Source organism: Miscanthus floridulus, chromosome 8 (genome assembly GCF_019320115.1).
Source record: "Miscanthus floridulus cultivar M001 chromosome 8, ASM1932011v1, whole genome shotgun sequence".
Classification (NCBI taxonomy): domain Eukaryota; kingdom Viridiplantae; phylum Streptophyta; class Magnoliopsida; order Poales; family Poaceae; genus Miscanthus; species Miscanthus floridulus.
In genome coordinates, this window is record NC_089587.1 from 159,447,927 (window position 1) to 159,468,889 (window position 20,963).

At 43.5% G+C, this 20,963-nt stretch overlaps 1 protein-coding gene across 1 annotated transcript; it reads right to left on the bottom strand.

Annotated features, from left to right (window-relative positions):
• Positions 1–20,276: 20,276 nt before the first annotated feature.
• Positions 20,277–20,686, bottom strand: LOC136470072 (uncharacterized). Its single transcript, XM_066468038.1, has 2 exons — positions 20,622–20,686; positions 20,277–20,526 (listed from the first exon to the last, which is right to left on the bottom strand). The coding sequence occupies exons 1-2, from the start codon at positions 20,684–20,686 to the stop codon at positions 20,277–20,279; spliced, it is 315 nt and encodes a 104-aa protein (XP_066324135.1).
• Between the last annotated feature and the right edge of the window lie 277 nt (positions 20,687–20,963).

Below are 20,963 nucleotides of genomic sequence, written 5' to 3' on the forward strand. Positions count from 1 at the left end.
ATGTGAGTCAATCCTTTTGGGCCAAAGCTATCAACATGGCTTGCTATTGTAGCAACCATCTCTATTGTCACCCATTGAAAGAGAAGACACCATATGAGCTCTTGAATGGTAGAAAGCCCAACATTGCATATTTTTGGGTCTTTGGTTGCAAATGCTATATCTTGAAGAAAGGTACTAGATTGGGTAAGTTTGACAAGAAATGTGATGAAGGATTCCTACTTGGATACTCAACTACAAGCAAAGCATATAGAGTTTGGAATTTAGATAGTGGTACTCTTGAGGAAGTTTATGATGTTGAATTTGATGAAACTAAGGGTTCACAAGAAGAGAATGAGGACTTGGAAGATGTTAGAGGCATTCAACTTTCAAATGCCATGAAGAACATGGATGTTGGTGAATTGAGGCCTAGGCAAGTGACTGATGATGAAAATGATCAAGTGCAAGTGCTCTCTAACTCAATTGTGCAAGATGATGCAAATCAAGCTAGTACAAGTGGCTCTCATTATAATGAACAAGATCAAGTGGCTAGTACATCATCTCAACCCAATGATCAAGCAAGTGCAAGCAATCAAGTTCCAATACTCCAACCAACCAATATTGCAAGGGATCATCCATTGGACACTATAATTGGAGATATTTCTAGATGTGTACAAACAAGATCAAGATTGGCTTCATTTTGTGAGCATTTCTCATTTGTGTCATCCATTGAATCAAAGAAGATAGATGAAGCATTGAAGGATATTGATTGGGTGAATGCTATGCATAAAGAATTAAATAACTTCACAAGAAATCAAGTATGAGAATTAGTAGAGAGACCAAAGGGACCCAATGTGATTGGAACCAAATGGGTCTTTAGAAACAAGCAAGATCAAGATGGGATAGTAGTAAGTAACAAATCAAGATTGGTAGCACAAGGATATACATAAGTTAAAGGTCTTGACTTTGGAGAAACATATGCCCCGGTTGCTAGATTGGAAGCAATTAGAATCTTGCTAGCCTATGCTTGTGCCCACAATATCAAACTCTATCAAATGGATGTTAAGAGTGCATTTCTCAATGGTTACATCAATGAAGAAGTATATGTTGAGCAACCTCCTGGTTTTGTAGATGATATGAAGCCTGACCATGTGTACAAGTTAAAGAAGGCATTGTATGGCTTCAAGCAAGCACCTAGAGCATGGTATGAGAGATTGAGGGACTTCCTACTCTCTAAAGGGTTTATGATGGGCAAGGTTGACACCACTCTTTTCATCAACAAGATTGGAAAAGATTTATTTGTGTTGCAAATCTATGTTGATGACATCATATTTGGATCAACCAATCAAGACTTTTGTGAAGAATTTGGAAAGATGATGTCTAATGAGTTTGAGATGTCCATGATTGGAGAGTTAAGTTACTTCCTTGGTCTTCAAATCAAGCAATTGAAGAATGGTACATTTGTGAGTCAAGGCAAGTATATCAAGGACATGATCAAGATGTTTGGCATGAGTGATAGCAAAGCAATTAGTACACCAATGGGAACAAATGACAACTTGGATAGTGATGCAAGTGGAAATATAGTGGATCAAAAATTATATCAGTCTATGATTGGAAGCCTACTCTATGTGACCGCATCAAGACCGGATGTCATGTTTAGTGTATGCATGTGTGCAAGATTTCAAGCCTCACTAAGAGAGTCATTTGAAGGCTACAAAGAGAATATTGAGGTACTTGAAGCATACACAAAATATTGGTTTGTGGTATCCCAAAGGAGCAAAGTTTGAGCTAGTTGGTTACTCCGACTCAGATTATGTGGGATGCAAGGTTGAAAGAAGAGCACCTCAGGCACATGTCAGTTGTTGGGAAGATTACTTGTTTTATGGCCATCAAAGAAGCAAAATAGTGTTGCATTATCAACTACCGAAGCCGAATACATATCCGCCAGTAGTTGTTGTGCACAAATACTTTGGATGAAGGCCACTTCGAGTGACTTTGGATTCAAGTTCAAGAAAATGCCATTGCTATGTGACAATGAGAGTGCAATCAAGTTAACCAACAATCTGGTTCAACATGCAAGAACAAAGCACATGGATGTCCGCCACCATTTCATAAGAGATCACCAACAAAAAGGGGACATTTGCATTGAGAGTGTAGGAACCGAAGATCAACTTGCCAAAATATTCACTAAGCCATTGGATGAGAAAAGGTTTTGCTAGCTAAGGAATGAGTTGAACATATTGGATTTCTCAAATATGTGTTGATGCATCCCCCACTCATATGACATGCCTCTCCTTTGAGCAATCCAAGGTAAAAGTTAATTGGCATGGCATACATCCTTGCTAAGGACATATTTAGTGCATCTAGTCATCTCTCACATTAAATAGGCTCATTCATGAAAATCAAATGATTTTAATGATTGTATGGTACCACTATTGCTTCTATGCTTATTTTGATCTAGTGGTAGCATATGACATGTTTGTGGGCTTGTAAACCTAGTGTTTGATCTAGAAAATGAGCTCTATATGTTTAACTCAACATGGTACAAGATAACCCTTATTTGGATGTGTGAAGAAGCTTGTCCTTGGATCAAACCAAGTTAAATGTCTTTGGCAAGTATTCGAGATTGAATCAAATTTGGAAAAATGATCCTCACCCCATTGATTGACATTAATAATCCTAACCTATCTATAATTTAAGCCTTTGTGGTCATTGATGACAAAGGAGGAGAAAAACAAAGATATAAGTGATAGGGGGAGAAATAGTGTACAAAGATAGTGAAAAGACAACAAAGAGGGAGAATTTGACATAGGGGGAGAGATATGACAAAGGAAGGGGATCAATTAAAATTTTGAGCACACAAGTAGGGGGAGCAAGCTCATGAACTTGTATGGTGCATTTGAATGTGCATTTCATATGTTTGCTTGCATGGCATAAGTTTTAAATTTCAATATCCATGCTTGTGTGGTGTATGCTAGTTGTAGGTTTGAATGATGAAATAAAAAACTAGCATGCATAGGTTAAGTAACTAGACTCATGCTCACATTATGAAAACTAGACCCTTACTTCTAATGTTGATTTCACAGGGTATTCTAGTTTTTGTGTATGTCTAGTTACTAATGTTGCTAAGGATGGCATATTGGTGCACTCCAATTGGTATCACACTTCAAAGGTCCATCTTTTATACCTTAGCATCATTTGGTAGACATTGTCTCCTATATTTCCTATCTAAGCATATGTGCAAGCTATAATCTAAACTCTTAGCACATATGTAGGGGGAGTAATTGGTACCATACGGGGTTCATGAAACTTGTCCATATCCTTTTACACATGGTAAATATGCTTGGACAAGCAACATGGATTCAATTAAATTTCAATTCATATCTTTGTGTAAGGGTTGTCATCAATTACCAAAAAGGGGGAGATTGAAAGCTCTAGTTTGGTTTTGATGAATTGATGAAACCCTAAGTGCTAACCTAGTTTATCAAAGTGATTATGAGATAGGTAGCACTACTCCAAGTGGTGAAGCAAATGAAGATCATGACATGATGATGGTGTTGCCATGGTGATGATCAAGTGCTTGGACTTGAAAAAGAAGTAAAACAAAAACAAAAGGCTCAAGGCAAAGGTATAAGTGGTAGGAGCCTTTTTGTTTTAGTGATCAAGACACTTAGCGAGTGTGATCACATTTAGGTTCGATAGCCATACTATTAAGAGGGGTGAAACTCGTATCGAAATGTGGTTATCAAAGTGCCACTAGATGCTCTAACTCATTGCATATGCATTTAGGATCTAGTGGAGTGCTAATACCCTTGAAAATGTTTGTGAAAATATGCTAACACATGTGCACAAGGTGATACACTTGGTGGTTGGCACATTTGAGCAAGGGTGAAGAAGATAGAGTTGAATAGAAGTTAGTCGCGTGGGTCGCAGAGTGACCGGACGCATCCGGTATGGCAACCGGACGCGTCCGGTATTAATGACCAAACTCTGGCCTAGAAAGCGACTAGACATGTCCGGTCACCACACCGGACATGTCTGGTGTGAATCAGCGAGTCTCGGGTTTCAACGCTATAATTGATCGGACTCTGGGAGCGTCTGGTCCAGTGTGGCCAGACACGTTTGGTCATCCCAAAGCGGCTCTAGGAGCTCTCTAGACTCGACCAGACGCCGAGTCTCCTGCATCTGGTCAGCCCTAGGAGCTCTCTGGACTCGACCGGACAGTGTGGCTCAGTGTCCAGTCATTTCTATCAGCACGTCCAGTCATAGGTGAGTGTGGTAGCAATAACGGCTACTTCATTTTGAATTGGACTCATGGTGGTCAGGTAGCGACCGAACATGTTTGGTCGCCACACTAGACGCATCCGGTATACACGACAGGTGCATCCGATGCACACGATCTACGTGTCCGGTCAATGCTTAGTCAGCCCAATAGTTGAGCCAAGGGCTCTATCCATGGGGGCTCTCTATTTAAGCCCCATGACCGGTTCAAGCTCACTCTCTTGGCCATTTGCATTGACATAGCAACCTTGTGAGCTTAGCCAAAGCCCTCCCACTCATCTCCATCATAGATTCATCATCATTGTGAGATTGGAAGTAAATCCAAGTGCATTGCTTGACTGTTTGCATCTAGAGGCACTTGGTGTTCGTGTTTCACTATGGGATTTGCTTGTTACTCTTGGTGGTTGCCGCCACCTAGACGGCTTAGAGCAGCGAGGATCGTTGAGCGAATGTTGGTGATTGTCTCTGGCTTCGATCATGGTGATTGTGAGGGGTTCTTGACCTTTCCCCGGTGGAGATCCAAAAGGTACTCTAGTGAATTGCTCATGGCTTGTGTGATCCTCATCTTGTGTTGATTGTGCGGCACCCTAATGAGGGTTTGGCGTGTGATGCCAATTAGCGCGTGAACCTCCAAGTGAGTGAATCGCCACAATGAGGACTAGCTTGCCAGCAAGCAAGTGAACCTTAGTAAAAAATCATTGTGTCATCATTTGATTTCGAGGTGATTGGTCTTCATTGATATTGATTCTTGTGTTTGATTGGTTCATTCCTCGACTTGGCAGTATAACCATCTTGCTCTCTCTCCTTACATTACCGCAAACTGGTTATCAAGCTCTTTAGTGTATTTAGTTGTGAGAGCTTGTTAGTTTGGTTAGTGTGGCTCTTTAGTTAGCCTTTGAGAGCATACTAACTTAGTGTAGTGACATAGCCATTGTGTGGTTAGAAACTATAGAAAATAGAATTATGGTAGGTGGCTTGTATTTTTAGTAGGCTAGCACAACACTTGCTTCGCTTCATAATTGTCTAACCGGTTTGTTAAGTGTTGTAGAAATTTTTAATAGGCTATTCATCCCCCTCTAGCCATTATGACCTTTTAGCGCTATTGTTGGTATTTGTTAACGCAAATAGATAAATCCGCAAGCGCATAGATACCGCTGTAGCTTTCACCTAGAGTATTCCTAGGTATCAATTTCCATGGAGAACGTGAAGTGTACTAGAAAAGATCAAGGTTGCCTAAGGATGAAGTGTTTTTGGAGGTAGAGAGGGGTTTTCCCAAGATAACTAGGTAACCAAGGTTCAGGCTTACTAAACTCACTTACTTCAGAGCAGCAGTACCTTTCCGACCCTCGAGGGGGGGTGAGAAAACATGGTCGGGGGAAGGCTGCCAAAAAGCTATACGGAAACACCAATCCAAACATGGTGGATTACAAAGGCCTAGTCTGAGCTATCACCTCTGGGGCTACCACAACTATCCGTGTGATTGGACGCAAACTCAGGTAAATACTAGCCTAGACACCACGTCTATGCTAATGATTACTACTCTAGCCTGAATTCTTAGACTAGAGCACTCGGTCGAGCGGAGTTCCCATAAGTGAAGCAAAGTAAGAACTAAACTTAGTCAAGTAGAAAGCTTGGAAATACCAAAAGTAAACCTAGATATTACTCAAGTTGAGTCCGCTCTATAGAGGTACAAAGTTGAGGAGGACCCGACAAACCCGACTCTTCCTTAGCTCTATTCCTCTCCTCTCTTCCTATTTTCTCTATTACAACTAGGTGTGAAGCACCTAGAGGGACACTACTACAACTTTGGATGAAGAATGGAGCTCAAATGTAGGTGTGTCTTGAGAGGGAGCTCTCCCCTCCTTTTATCCTAGCTTCAGGTCAATTTCGGTGGAGATAAACATGGAAACCTCCCGAACCAACCCCTAGGCGCATTGATTGTACCGCCTATGTAAGGTGGGGCCGAGTAGAGCTTCGGGCGGTGCGCCCGCACCCCTGGTGCAGCCACACTAGTCCTGGCCCACCTCGCCACCACCTTCACGTGGTCGGTTCCTGGGTGGGCCTAGGTCACCTCCACGCCAGAGCTTGGCCTATATTTGACGATTGATTGGGCTTTCTCTTATTTCTTTGCGCGTTTCTGCTTTACGCTTTGCCTGATTGCGCAATTTGAGTATGTTTCCATGTCTTTCCCAATATATCCTCCTGCAACTTGAACAATCACCAAAACTCATGGAATTTATTAGTTATAAACCCTAATACTAAGTTTGGTGTTTATATGGAAGGATTTTATGTGAGAGTTGGTTGTTATTTTTAGGCGTTAAGGACTGCCAACAAGCTCCCCACACTTAGATCTTTGCTCGTCCTGAGCAAAGGTTAGGATAAAGTAATCGTAAACATAACTATTCAAGATATGGGGTAGCATAATGTTTATTCCAAAACTTTACCTCATACCTGTGGGATATGTGGAGAGGCTAAGATATCTTCTTGAGTGGTATAAAAGTGGAACGGCTTTGAAACAAAGTTATCTCATCCAGTTTTCTTATCTTAGTAACTTGGAGTTTTTTTTGTAAACTTTTTTTTTTGAAATAAAGCATAGTTCACATGTACTCCTCAAATGGTACTCTCAAATCACTCAGTGGTATATATTTCCTCACCAAGGCACATCATAGCAGTGCCTTCATTTTATTCCCACTTCTAAAAAGCTTATATAGAGTTTGGGTACGAAAAAGTGTGAAGGCATACTTGCATTTCATATTTTGCTAAGCTAAACAATGGATCCGAGGACAAAGATGTCATACAATCAAATCAAGATGTGCATATGTATGGAAATTTTATAGGGTGGCTAACCTAATTCTACTATGCTCTTTAGAATACATCTGTCTCTTTATTGGAACTTGGAAATTTTTTTGTGAGAACATGGGCTATCTTTATTCGCATCTTTCTTTTATTCTTTTCATCTCTTTTTCTTTTCTTTCTTTTTTTTCTCTTTTTTTTCTTTTTGATGATAGCCTCATGCCTCTTTTTGCAACAAAACTTTTGAGAGAGATATCCACAAGGATTTAGAGCATTTATTTTGATGGAACCTAACAAACATATTTTTGTTCACTCCCAGCATAGGAGTAGAACATTTTAATTTGGATGGATCTAGATGAAAGACATGTTTTTGTGCCTACTCCTAGTGTAGGAGTAGTGCATATATTTGGTGGCATGTATGTGATCTTGATTTTAAAAGCTTGATAACTTTCTCAACACAAATCAACAAAGTTTGACAAAGCTCAACACAAAAACAAGTAGCATATGTAGAAGGTTTTCATCATGATATTTGGCCTTGACAGGAATTTTTCTTACCATTGAGGAGTATTTGAAGCTATGGATTTTGGCATTTTATCAAAAGAAAATTCTCCAAGTACTTTGAATAGAAAAGGTTGGATTTCCATGTCAAAGCCATATCTCACTTCACAATAACTTAGTCAATATGTTTTTCCTATATGATATTTTTCCCACAAGCACTGAGTGTATGTAATGAATAAAGATTATGCAGGCCAATCTCAAAGAGCTATTTTCAAGTTCACTTTCAAATTTTACTCTAAGTGTGAAACTTGGTTCTTTTTTTAAATAGCATGTTTTAAACGAGTGTAGAACCAGGGGCAAGCACATGAATAAGTGGGAAGGAGTCAAACCGAGTTGTGTACAGGCTTCTCCACTAGTTCATGTTGTGGTTCGATGCTTTTGTTTCATATTTTAATTTTGATTATCATGTATGGCATTTCAAACACAATCAAACTTACAGGTGCAAGGTATGGGTGAGAAGATGAAGTGCAAACCAGTGTGCTCGAGAAAAAGCATGGTAGGGTTGGGTCCCCCACACTTGGACTTTTATGTCATTCGACACTAAAAGCCAAGTGTGAATGTTGGAGCACCTCCTTAGTGTGTGTATTGCAGCACCCATGTTCATAGACATCGTTCATCCTTTGTTTATGTAATTGTTAGTGACAAAGAATACCCGAAAGGAACATGTCTAGCACCTAGTTTTTTTATTTATTGTGGGAGAAAGGGAGGTCATAGCTTTATTCATAAAAAGAAAACAAGACTAAGCTAAGTTTATTATGCAAAACAAATATATATTTATTTTTTTATTTTTTATTTTCTTATTATTGAAAAGTTCTAGTAACTAAAAAGAAACAAATAATCATATTTTTTATTATCATTATATAATATTTTTTTGAGTGACTTTAGCATAGTGAGCAAGGCATAAAGGTGAAACAAACTAGAGACAACCAAGACAAAATCAACGAGTGAAGCATGTCATGAGATGTTTTTAGAGAAGTTTACCCCCACACTTGAATTTTGCAATATGCAAAATCAAATTTGGATGGTAGCACTCTCCGTTGAATGTGCTTCATTATTGAATGATGTTTGGCTGGATTTACCTTGCGTTTCAACCCCTTGTTCTTTTTGCTCAAACCTGAAAGGTTAGTGACAAAAATACCTAAAGGAGTGATTTCACAAATATGTCCTTAAGCTCATTTTCAAAAGTCATGTTATTATTTTTATTAATATTATTTTATAGAAGTAAAAGGATTTTTTAAAAAGAGCAATTTTATTAAAGGAAATGACAAAAGGATGGGTTATCTCCCAGAAGTGCTTGTTTTAGGACAAAAGCTCATCCTTAGGAAGCCTTTTTGAATTGCATCTTATGTTGGTGATGTTGTTTTCCCTCCAACACCAACCTTTGTGGACCTATCTGTAAAACACATGACACCATGAAATTTGCAAAATTTATGATAAACAGAAGCATTTAGAAAAACCCTTTCAAAGTTTTTATGGATCGAGAGTAAGAAGGGGTTGTAGATTTTGCACGCGATGGTAGAGTTACAGTTTGATTTTGGAGATTTCTTATATAAGCATGGATTTGATGGGGTGGTTAGGAAATAACTTCCATGTTCATTGATAAAATCTTCCGTTTTAGGGGAAGCATTTTCTTTCTCATGACAATTCAAATTTTCCACAAGATTTAGATATGTCATGGTTGTTACGGAGATTGACATAAGCTCACCCCTAGGATCAAGAATGGATTTGGATGAAACATTGAATGCGGGTATAGAGGGGGAGAGTATAGAAATGGCTTTTACATGAAGTGATTTCCCCCTCTATGAGTTCGCTTGCCATTCCATTCTGATGTCTCGTATAGGAATTCGAGGCATAAGATGATGTTGAATTAGGAGGCTCTAAGGTATTTCCAAGATCAGCATCAAGGAAAAGGTCATCCTCGAATTCAAAGGGAAACAAAGAGGGATGAGGTTCGTCATCCCCTAGAGTGTGGTGTGTTCCCTTAATGGGGGCTCTATGGCAACCGGATCATGAGAGGGATTTGAAGGGGTTTCAGATTCGGTTGTGAGTGCCTCCTCTTGTTGGTCAGGGCCTGACTGAACTACTTCAGGAAACTCATCATATATTTCGGTGTAAGGGGAATTTTCAAGGATTTTCTCAAGAATGGCTTTCCCCTCACTAATGGAGTTATGCGTGAACAAGCCTCCTGAAGATAGGTCAAGTTGGAGAGCAGCTTCTTCGCTAAGACCAAGATGGAAGTTATGTAGGAGGACATGGTCAGGCAAAGAAAGGTTTGGACTGGCATTGATAAGGTTTGTGAACCTAGCCCAGGTTGCTCCTAGAGTCTCCTTCTCTTTCTATTGAAAGGTAAGAATTTCTATTCGAAGGGCGGCAATTTGAGAAAGAGGGAAGAAAGCAAGACAAAATTTATCTCAAAGTTCATCCCAATTTCCATGAACACTTCCTACGTTATGAGCATACCATTATTTTGCTCTTCCCAAAAGGGAGAATGAAAACAATTTCTATTTAATGGCCTCTTGCGCCATGCCAGAAAAAATTAGGCAAGAACACAAGTGCTCAAATTCCCGAAGGTGGGTGTAAGGATTTTTGTCATCTCGCCTAGAGAAGGATTGCTCCCGAACCATGGTTATGAAAGCAGGGCGAAACTCATATCCATTTGTAAGAATAGGATGTGATGATTGTGCCAGCTCCAATTATTCACCCTTTGGAGCGGAGTATTTAAAGATAGGAGTGGAATCCATGTGGTAGGGATGGTGGTGGTGGTGAGGTGCATATGATGGTAAAAAGAAAATAAAGGATACATGGATGAAACTCGTTTGATTCTAGAATAGTTATCGTTCCTCGGCAACGGCGCCAGAAAGCTTGTTGGTATTTGTTAAGGCAAATAGATAATCCGTAAGTCCACGGATACCGCTGTAGCTTTCACTCGGAGTATTCCTAGGTATCGATTTCCACGGGGAACATGAAGTGTACTAGAAAAGATCAAGGTCGCCAAAGGACGAAGTGTTTTTGGAGGCAGAGAGGGGTTTTCTAAGGTTTTCCCAAGATAACTAACAAAGGTTCAGGCTTACTAAACTAACTTACTTCGGAGCAGCAGTACCTTTCTGACCCTTGAGGGGGGGGGGTGAGAAAACGTGGTTGGGGGGGGGGGGAATGCTGCCAAAAAGCTCTACGGAAACACCAATTCGAACGTGGTGGATTACAAAGGCCTGGTTAGAGCTGTCACCACTAGGGCTACCACAACTATCTGTGGGATTGGGCACAAACTCAGGTAAACACTAGTCTAGACACCACGTCTATGCTAATGATTACTACTCTAGCCTGAATTCTTAGACTAGAGTACTTAGTCGAGCGGAGTTCCCGTAAGTGAAGCAAAGTAAGAACTAAACTTAGTCAAATAGAAACCTTGGAAATACCAAAAGTAAACCTAGATATTACTCAAGTCGAGTCGGCTCTGTAGAGGTACAAAGTTGAGGAGGACCCGACAAACCTGGCTCCTCCTTAGCTCTATTCCTCTCCTCTCCTCTCCTTATTTTTCTATTACAACTTGGTGTGATGCACCTAGAGGGACACTACTACAACTTTGGATGAAGAATGGAGCTCAAATGTAGGTGTCTTGAGAGGGAGCTCTCCCCCTCCTTTTATACTAGCTTCAGGTCGGTTTCGGTGGAGATAAACATGGAAACCTCCCGAACTGACCCCTAGGCGCATTGATTGTACCGCCTATGCAAGGTGGGGTTGAGTGGAGCCGGGGGCGGTGCGCCCGCAACCCTGGTGCGGCCGCACCAGGCTTGGCTCGCCTTGTCACCACCTTCGCGTGGTCGGTTCCTGGTTGGGCCTGGGCCGCGTCCACGCTAGTGGTTGGCCCAGATTTGATGATTGATTGGGCTTTCTCTTATTTCTTTGTGCGTTTCTGCTTTACGCTTTGCCTGATTGTGCACTTTGAGTACTTTTCCATGTCTTTCCCGATACATCGTCCTGCAATTTGAACAATCATCAAAACTCATGGAATTTATTAGTTATAAACCCTAATACTAAGTTTGGTGTTTATATGGTTGGATTTTATGCGTTAGTTGGCGATTATTTTTAGGCGTTAATGACCGCCAACAGCTGCTACCCTGCTGTGGTGCCATACCCCGCCATGCCCCATCCTCCGCCACGTTGTGTCTCCACCGCACTTCTTCCCCCGTCCTAACGTCTCATCTCCTCTGCAACATCTGTCCTACCGTTGCAACATATGCAGTATACTCTTGGAACATACCTGTATAGTCATTGCAACATCCAGATGAAACACTTGCAACATGCATTTGAAACAACTGAAACATTTGGAACATATATTTGCAACACACGTCTAAAATAGCTAAAACATGTGGAACATATACTTGCAACATATGTGTGTAGCCATTGCAATATATGTAACATCAGATCTACTTTTGCAACATCTAGATGAAACACATGAAACATACAGATGAAACACATGAAACATACAGTTGCAAAAGGCTTGTCAATGCGGAGCTCAATGCCGGTGTGGAGCTCGATGCCATGGAGTGCTGCGGAGGTCTCTAGTGCGAAGCTCATCGGTGGCAGGGCCGCGGTAGTGGCCGTAGCAGGCGGATGGGCGCGCGGCTGTGGCGCTAGTCTAGGCGGGATGCCTATTCCGGCGGGAGGCGCGATGGTGGCATCGAATCCACGCAGGCGGGCCACTCAACGGGCGGGGAGGGTGATGGGATGGAGCAAGCATTGCTGGCGGGGCGCGAGTCGCAGGTGGGAGCAGGGAGGCGGAGTGAGGCGCGATGTTTGGATGGGGCGGACACCCGTGGCCAAGCATTATCCATTTATCTATGGTCATATGGTGACATAAAACCCCTCAGCGATTAGTATTTCGTAAAGCCACTATACTAACTTGTTTTCATAATTTATGTTGTTTTATTTTATATATAATATTGTGCTGGTGTTTTTCACTCTGGCAAAATATATAAAAACTGTGTATTTTTATTGGGAATATGTTGATTGTCTCTGGCGACATAGCTATGCACGTAACAGCGCAATAGTTTCCACATGTTTTATGGGCAGAGAGACGATGAAATTTCAAACAAATCCTTATCGTGTCACAGTTCTTATCAATGCATTGTCGTTCATATCCAGAATAATTGATGAGGATAAGATCCTTTGGGGAGAAAACATTTAAAAAAAAGGAAAATCCATATCAGGTTTGGATCACACAAAAGTAACTGCGACAGCACGCTGGAGTGACCTATCTATAAAGCAACATTTGTTGACAATAATAAACTTGTGGAGCTGTCCTGAATACTAGTCACTACTGGCAAATTTATAAGGAAAAGTGGAAGAATCAATATGTAGTTGGCTGTCTAATCACCTTTTCTCAATGAATTCTTAATAGTGGCTTAGTCAAACGATGATGCACCAACAACCTTGTGCAAAAAGAGAAGGGACAAGGAGATTGTATGAACTGTTGGTTGGAGACACTATATAAGCTCTCTCAGCCATGCATATTGGTTGGAGAGACATATGGGCACTCTCAATTATTGGGCACACTCTGCATATCTCTAATTTAAGTTGTGGAAGAGACATATTTTAGCTTTAGTGGAAAATATCTAGCATATGCCATTATTTAAAAAATATCTAGCATATGCATTCATGTATATGTCTTTTTTCTCAGCAAGGTTCATGACAGAGTCTACTTTAATTTTAATTGTCGACTGCTTGAATTTTCTTCTTTTATTTATATTATGCTATTCTTCAAACTTACTTTCTTTTAATAAGTGTAATTATTATCAAATTTTGTTAGTTTCCTCATGAAGGTTCGAGATTATGAAACCAAGAAATAAACAAATACATTTAAAATGTATCATAATTCAAACAAATAACGTTTTTAGTGCACAAACTCACTCTATGTATGCTTGCTCTGATGCAATTATAGCCTTATAGATTTAAACATTTACACTCCGGTTATAAAATGAATACATAGAGTAACCAAAATGAATATTACTAGTTACTCACTTCCTCCAAAAATACAAGGTATCATAAGAATTCTATAATATTATTATAGGGTAAAGCAAATAACATGTAAATCTCTACTAGTCCAGTTCTGTTTGTTTGATCTTTTGGTTACTTTTAAACTACTAGCTTTTGGACTTTCCAAAATCCAACCAATTCTCATAAACCAAAAGCTCAGAAGCTCACAATAGTGAGCTTGTGGCTTTTGGCTTTCGGGAGTTTTTTTTTTTTTGGCTTTTCTAAGGTCCAGAAGCTAAGGTCTAAAAGCTCTCAGAAAGCTCAAACAAACAGGTTGTTGTGATTATCAAACATTAATGGTAGGTATGCATATAAATTTTTTATTATTTAAACTGTATTACTTCACCTAGAATCCCTTATAATTTGGGATAATTTTTAAATGCTTGTGCATCTCTTATATTTCAGTACTAAGGGAGTAATAAGCTTTTAGTTTTGGTGAATCATTTTGATCATACTTTAGACTAGACATAAATATTTAATGTAGTTAATTTACAATCTCTAACCTAGCCTTGGATCTAGAGCTATGTCAAACAAGCCCTAAATTTTGTCCACTTAAGAAATATATATGATGATTGTTGAATAAATATATACAAAGAGGAGGGAAAATGAGTGTAAATGGTGAGATATACAATACTGCAAAAAAAACATTTATATTTGACGTTTCATCTCACAAGTATTCTTTGGAACCATCTAAGATTGTATTATATCTAATAGTTTGAATTAAAAACCATCTGAGATGAGATTTGCGGTATATTAGAATGTTAGGATACAAAGACACCCCCGTGGTCACAAAGAAAATCCATAAGAGATAGTATCTCGCATATTGCTTACTGGAAGCATGCCCCACGCGTTGTCGTGGGATTTTCTTAGAAATAAACCTCATTTATATATAGCATTACTATATGGTATATCGTGTGTATATATATGGCTTCGACTTGCATGTTATTTTATTGTATTGGATCTGGAAAAAAAATTGGTAAGCTAATAGAAGAAAAACCAATAAAATAGGTGATTGAACAAATAGTATATGTAGATGACTTTATGTTAATAGATTAAAGATTAAAATTATTGCACATAATAGATATGATGTGGACATTTTTTTGTAATTAATAAGGGATGACATGGATAGCTTGCATGAAAGGCTTGCAAGTTAGTGGGACACTTAGTAGGGAATGATATGGACACCTTGCATGAAGAGAGAAAACATTTAGTGGGGTTTAGCTTTATAAGAGTATATAGATTTGAATGTTGGGACCATGGGGGATAACTCCCATCTCTAACAGATCTAAACATATATATAAGGCCTCTTGTGTTTTTACCATTGTTTTAAAGTCTAATCATGGTTTTGCACTTTTTATTTAACTTTGTAATTTTGCTCCTGCTTTTTTAAAATGAAGGTAGAGTTTCTCCCTATTCTTTTTAGAGAAGTTAAATGTGTCAGTTTAGCAAAAAAAGGGACTAGTTTTCCCTGGTGAATTTGCCTCTAGATTTATAGTACTCTTTGATTTTAACCTCTATTTTGACATCAATTATTTGGACAACTAAATTGAAGATATTTCAAATCTATGCAAAATTGAAGAGTTAGTATCAACCGGGACTAAAGGGTCTACATTAGTCTGGGTTTGTCGGTGTTTCATAAACTGGACTAGTAAATTTATACGATTGCTGCGCTGCTCTAGAAAACGATGGTAGCATCCAATAGACACGAGGATTTATATTGGTTCAGGCTAGAGCTCTATGTCCAGTCTCAAAGAAGATCGAGTGTGTATTCCTCGCTTGAATGCTATGAAGTTCTTACAATGAGGGGTGCAAGAATGGTGAAAGAGGTGGTATAACCTATGCTAGAGGAGGGGCAGCCTGAAGGGAAGCTCCAGGATCCCTACTGTTATGGATGGAATGGTAGAGGATGAAGAATGAGAAGATCTCTTGAGGTGGGTGCCCTGGCTACACTTATATAGAGTTTGGGGCTAGGGCTTGATACAAAGAGGAGGTTCCCCAGACCAAAGGGTCATGAGCCTGAGGGAGGTTCTAACTAACCTAGCTTGCAAGCTACACCATCTTCTGGTGTCTGTCCGGACGAGGCCATCATCATGGTCTTGTGGCTATGTTGCGGCAAAGCGAGACGTGGTGCTACTGTGCCGACCGTGGCGGTCACTGTAGGCACATCGGTGGTTCGTTAGCCATCTTGTGCAACACGATGTCTGTCATGGTCTTCGTTGCCGCTTCTAGGTTCCCCGAGGTGCCGTACCCGTAGCAGGTAGCCACCCCGAGTCGTCATTCGTCTGGTCGTTTCTTGGGGCCGAGGGCCATGACCGCGATCGTTGGGGTCGGGGCTTTTAACCGACATGGTCGGCCTCTGCGCTAAGACCCTTGTCGTGGCTCCCATTCCATAGTGGGTAGGACCGTATACTTACCTGGTTGGGCCATATCCGGTTGGTGGTCATCGTACCCGTCATTATTGCCTTGAGGCGGTGTTGTCTTGTCCATGTAGCATGGCACAGGGGTGGCGTGTGATTGGGCTGAGGTGACTACTGTTGCCTTGGTCCTTACATGGTTAGAGCGGCATACATGCCCCTATCAGGGTAGGCTCGCTTGGCATGGCGTGACCTCTTTATGTCTCTTTCAGAGGTCGTGCGCCTTGCGATCATGGTGAGACCAAGCAAGGTGGAAGGGGTCATGTATAACCCCAACCTTAGTGCTTGGCCTGACCTATTTGGCTTTTGCTAGGCCTCGATCATTTGGGCCTTTGTCTATTGTTGCATTGTGAGCTATACGACCCGTCATCTAATTGATGCCTTGAGACACCCCGGGGTTATAACCCTGACAGTAGCCCCCAAGCATTTTTGCGATCATGAAATGATCATGAAAGCACTGGTATGCGCGTATGTCACAGCGCGAACTCACGGTCGTGGCTTATTTGGGCTCCATTGCTTGGCTCCTTGCTGGTTAGTGCATTCAATGCGGCAAGTAGCCATCATGTTTTGTTTTGTCAGGGCGTCCTGATGATGTGGTACTCAACTATCGTGTCTATGGGCTGTGCATCGGGGCTTGTGTTCTAGGCAGGACTGAGTGGTCTCGTCAATGCTGTACCAGCCCTGCCTTTAGGAAGATCTCGATTTTCCCTATCTTTTATGCCTCCTATTGCTCGCCACATGGCCATGGAGTCCTAGTCTATTCAATCTGCCCTTGGGCTTATAAGTGAGGGCCTTCCTCCATCCAGGCTGCCTCTGGCACCGAGATTCCTTTGGCCCCTTCGAGGGGCTGAGCTTCGACGGGGGAGCAAGAAAGGTCTTTGAAGGGAACCGTGTGGTTCTTGGGCATGCATCCTGCTGGAGACCATTTGTGGTGGCCAGAGGCTATTATTGCCAGTTCTAACAGTCAATGCTAGAAGGGATTTTGTGAGTCAGAGGGCGAGGGGCAGTATGGCCACCATGTCGGGTTATACATGACATCGGTGTTCCATCTTGTTGCCATTTCTTGCTCCGAGCCTAGGTGGCTCATGTGCTCGAAATGGGCAACACCAGTGTCGCTCCCAGCTCCCCTTAGAGGCCTATGCTCGGACTATCGGTGGGATGGGAGGAGGATGAAACAGTGCTTCCCCGTCACTCCACCCCCGTTAGATGGGGTAGGATGGCGATGCAGCTGTACTGCTGCTACCGGTCGCCCCTTCCTCTAAAGCCAGAGGAGTTGCGGTGGCACTCCTATGCATTGCTCCTCAGAGGCATGGCGTTGTCCCTAGTGGCACTTGGCCCTAGGTTGTCAATTGGCATCACCATCATGGTGACACCTTTCATTGACTTTTAGCGGCGACGGCTGCTTTTGTTCTGGCTAGAGGAATTCCCCTCTGACGCCTCAACAGCCTACACCATGAGCCCTCAAGCCATGGGTTTAGGGTCATCCCTTTTGACCCTGGCTCATTTGGAGAGGCTATTTTGTCCCAGTGTTTTGGGGGATTGTTCCCCCGACCTCTTTCTACATAGTCGTGAGGCTTTTTGCAGTCGTGAATCGACTCATAGGTCTTGGACCCTTTTGATTTTTCCATGTGACCGAGCCATGATCACGTTTTGGGTTCTGCATTGCATGTCTCCCTGGCCTTTTGCTCCATTGATCTCTCCCAGAGAAGTTGTGAACCCCTGATGGTTTTTGGGTCTCTAGAGCAGGCCTTAGGTTTAAGACCTAGGACGTAGGGACGAGTTAGCTATGGCTTGGCCCTAGCTTCCTTTGGGGTCATGGGGACCCTACTTCATCTTTCCCTAACATCCTTGCTGACCCTAAGAGGTCGTGTTGCCTTGTTGAAGGTGGGTTTGTTTTTGCCCCACGCGGGGAGAGGCATGTCCACCGTAACCACGTGGTCGGAGCAGTGCGCCTCATCGGGGTCTATGGGTAATTCGAGTGGGACCCAATATCCTCCCCAATCGACGTGGAGTTTGGCTGTGCCTCAGGTGAGACATCCCATAAAACATTAGCCGTCAATCCTGTTGGTCCCCAACCGCCTCCGTAGCGGCCAGAGGGCAAGATGCCTCCCCCTAAGGGGGTCAACCCAGGAGACTTCAAAGCAGATGACTCAAACACAAGGAGAGATGGTCATGTGGCTCTGCACCACCGATTAGAGCCGTGGGGGCCCATCTCCTCCCTGGCCCTATCCCTTTTGTGGCCTTGAGCCCTTCTAAGGGTCAGTCCAAGAGTGAGTTTCCTAAGTACGACGTGGGGTCACGATTGCGGTGGGCCGCTCAGCGCACGATCCCTGGGGGGGGGGCGGTTGGCCTCCCCGATCACATCGTGGCATGATGGCGACCGCTCGCGAATGGTCGTGCGCTATGAAATGTGGACGCATAAATTGAAACTATAGAGGGAAAGTGGTGGTGTGCATAGCTTACTAGATTCGCACCATCGCTTGGGCGACCATCATTCCGCCTCCCTTCTGATCGCTTCACCTGCTCTGTTGGGTTTTCCAAGCGGTTAGTAAATGTAATTGTGCACGCGTGCACTTTGAGTGCCCTTAGTGGTTACAAATACACTTGGAATAGAACTATGAGGATGCATTCGTCTTGAGTCGCCTGCTCCTCCACTTCCCTATCATCGCTCTTGCTCATCTAGAGTTCCTTCCTTGCCGGTGAGGATGAGTCATGGCAAGCGGCCGCTGGGAGAGCCGTCTGGTGCCAGCAAGGCACCGCCACCTATCTGTCCTTGCCTACGTGATCAAGGGTAAGTGCATTTGGATGATTCTTGAGTTCGAGGGTCTAACCAGTGTTGATCCTTTGTGGCATGCAGGGCTACCTCCCATGTTGCACCCGTGGGGGCTATCGACGCTGCTCACGCCATGACCCCACCCACTGGGGGGTCGAGCTCATCGTTGTCTTCCTCGGATGATTGGTGCGAGTTCTGTGAGCTCGTTCGCGTGGAAGACGAGGCTCGCTAGTGCTTCTCCGACACCACCCATGAGGTGAGCTGGCTGGAGCGCTGTCTTGAGGCCATCCGGGTGGCCCTTGAGGCCTCAAAGAGGGAGACCTCTACCGCGTTGGCGGCAGTCGTAACACCCATGCCCACATCATGGGTAAGGATGCTTCTACATCTTGTTGTTCTATTCATTGTTCGTCATCCCTGACCTTCCCGCCTTCTTGTTGCTAGTGTTGGAGGAGCAGCTAGCGGTTTCCTGTCATGAGACGGAGGAGGCCCACCTCTAGGAGGTTCTTCTAATGGAGGACCGTGAACACGTGGTGGTGGCTGAAATCCGACAGGGGGCCGGCGTTGCTCTCGCCATCTTGTAGCTTCGCACCAGCCAGGACTTCTGTCAGGTGGTGCCCGGGTTTTCGGATCATGCTAGCCAGGCGGAGCGAGCAGAGCTGGTTAGCGGCTTTGCTGCTGCTATTGCCATCATTGTGGCCACTATAAACGTGGAGGATATCCTCTATGGTGGTGGTTAGGGGCCTTAGGTTGTACCTAGGGTCCTTCGATGAATGCAATCCTTTAGCTTGTGTCCCGTGTTACTTTTTCTTTCACGCGTTGGCCATTGATCTTGTGCATTTGAACGTCGTGGTCATGGCCTTGCCAGGGGATCGACTCATGTAGTCTGGCTTGGTGCGGCTCTATTTTCATGGCCTTATTGTCATAGGAGCGGTTCGGCGTCTGCGCGCCTGGTGCCATTCTCTTTTCTATAGGTCGTGATGATTTTTCCAGTGAGCGTCGATGCATAGTATGCCGTGGTTTAGCCCCCGTGAGTGAGCCATGTCACCGGGCACATGCCGATCGACATAGGTCCCTTGGGGGCACACACATCGTTAGAGTGTCGCCTTGACGCACACTTGTTAGGGCATGTCACAATCTCTGGGTACGGAAAGGACTTATTGATGATCATGTACAAAATTTTTAGTGGGCTGGGAGCAGCCTTGATGCCAATACCAAGTGTCCACGCCACAGGTCGTGGCCTTCATCACTCACGGTGTCCAACGCGGCGAGGCCTGGAGCTCAGGGCTCGACGAGTCATGGAGCTCACTATGTTGCGATCCCTCTCACGCTTGCCAATCGTGCCATCGTTGAGCCGGGTCATCGCCTGCCTCGCCGCGTGCCGTGGTCAAGGTCATAGAGTGCGACCTTCACATGCTCCCCTACCACATAGGGAAGCTGTATTTGGGCTAAGCCCCTAGGGGCTGGCATACAGTGGTCGTGATGTCGTAATTCTCCCGCTCGCAGAGGTGGGCCTGCTGAAGGTCGCCCCCTATGGTGATGACCCTGCGAGGGCCGGGCATCTTATGCTTTAGATAGGTGTAGTTGGGGATGGCCATGAACTTGGCGTAGCATGGCTGGCCCAGGATGGCGTGGTAGGCACCAGGAAAGTCCGCTATCTCAAAGGTGAGCATCTTCGTGCAGAAGTTCGCTTGACCCCTGAACGTTACGGGTAAGTTGACCTAACCGAGGGGATGGCTTGGAGCCCAGGTATGACTCCATGGAACGGAGCACTAGACGGTCGTATAGCTGACCGTGAGAGCACCATGGCATCATAGGTCTCGACGTAGAGAAGGTTGAGGCCACTCCCACCTTCCATGAGGACTCGAGGCAGGCGGGTCTTGACGATAATCGGGTTGATGATGAGGGGAAGTGTCCCTGTTGTGGAATGTGGTCGGGGTGATCCTTTCTATCAAAGGTGATCGTGGTTTCCGACCATTTTAGGAAAGTCAGGACGGCTTCGCTCAGGGCGACCTCTTGACCTCCCTAGCTATGAGCTTCTGCCGGCGCCGGGACTCATACGCCATCGGTCCGTCGAAGATCATGAGGCACCCTCTCGGGTCGGCATACACATCCCCCTTCTCTTCGTTGTTAGC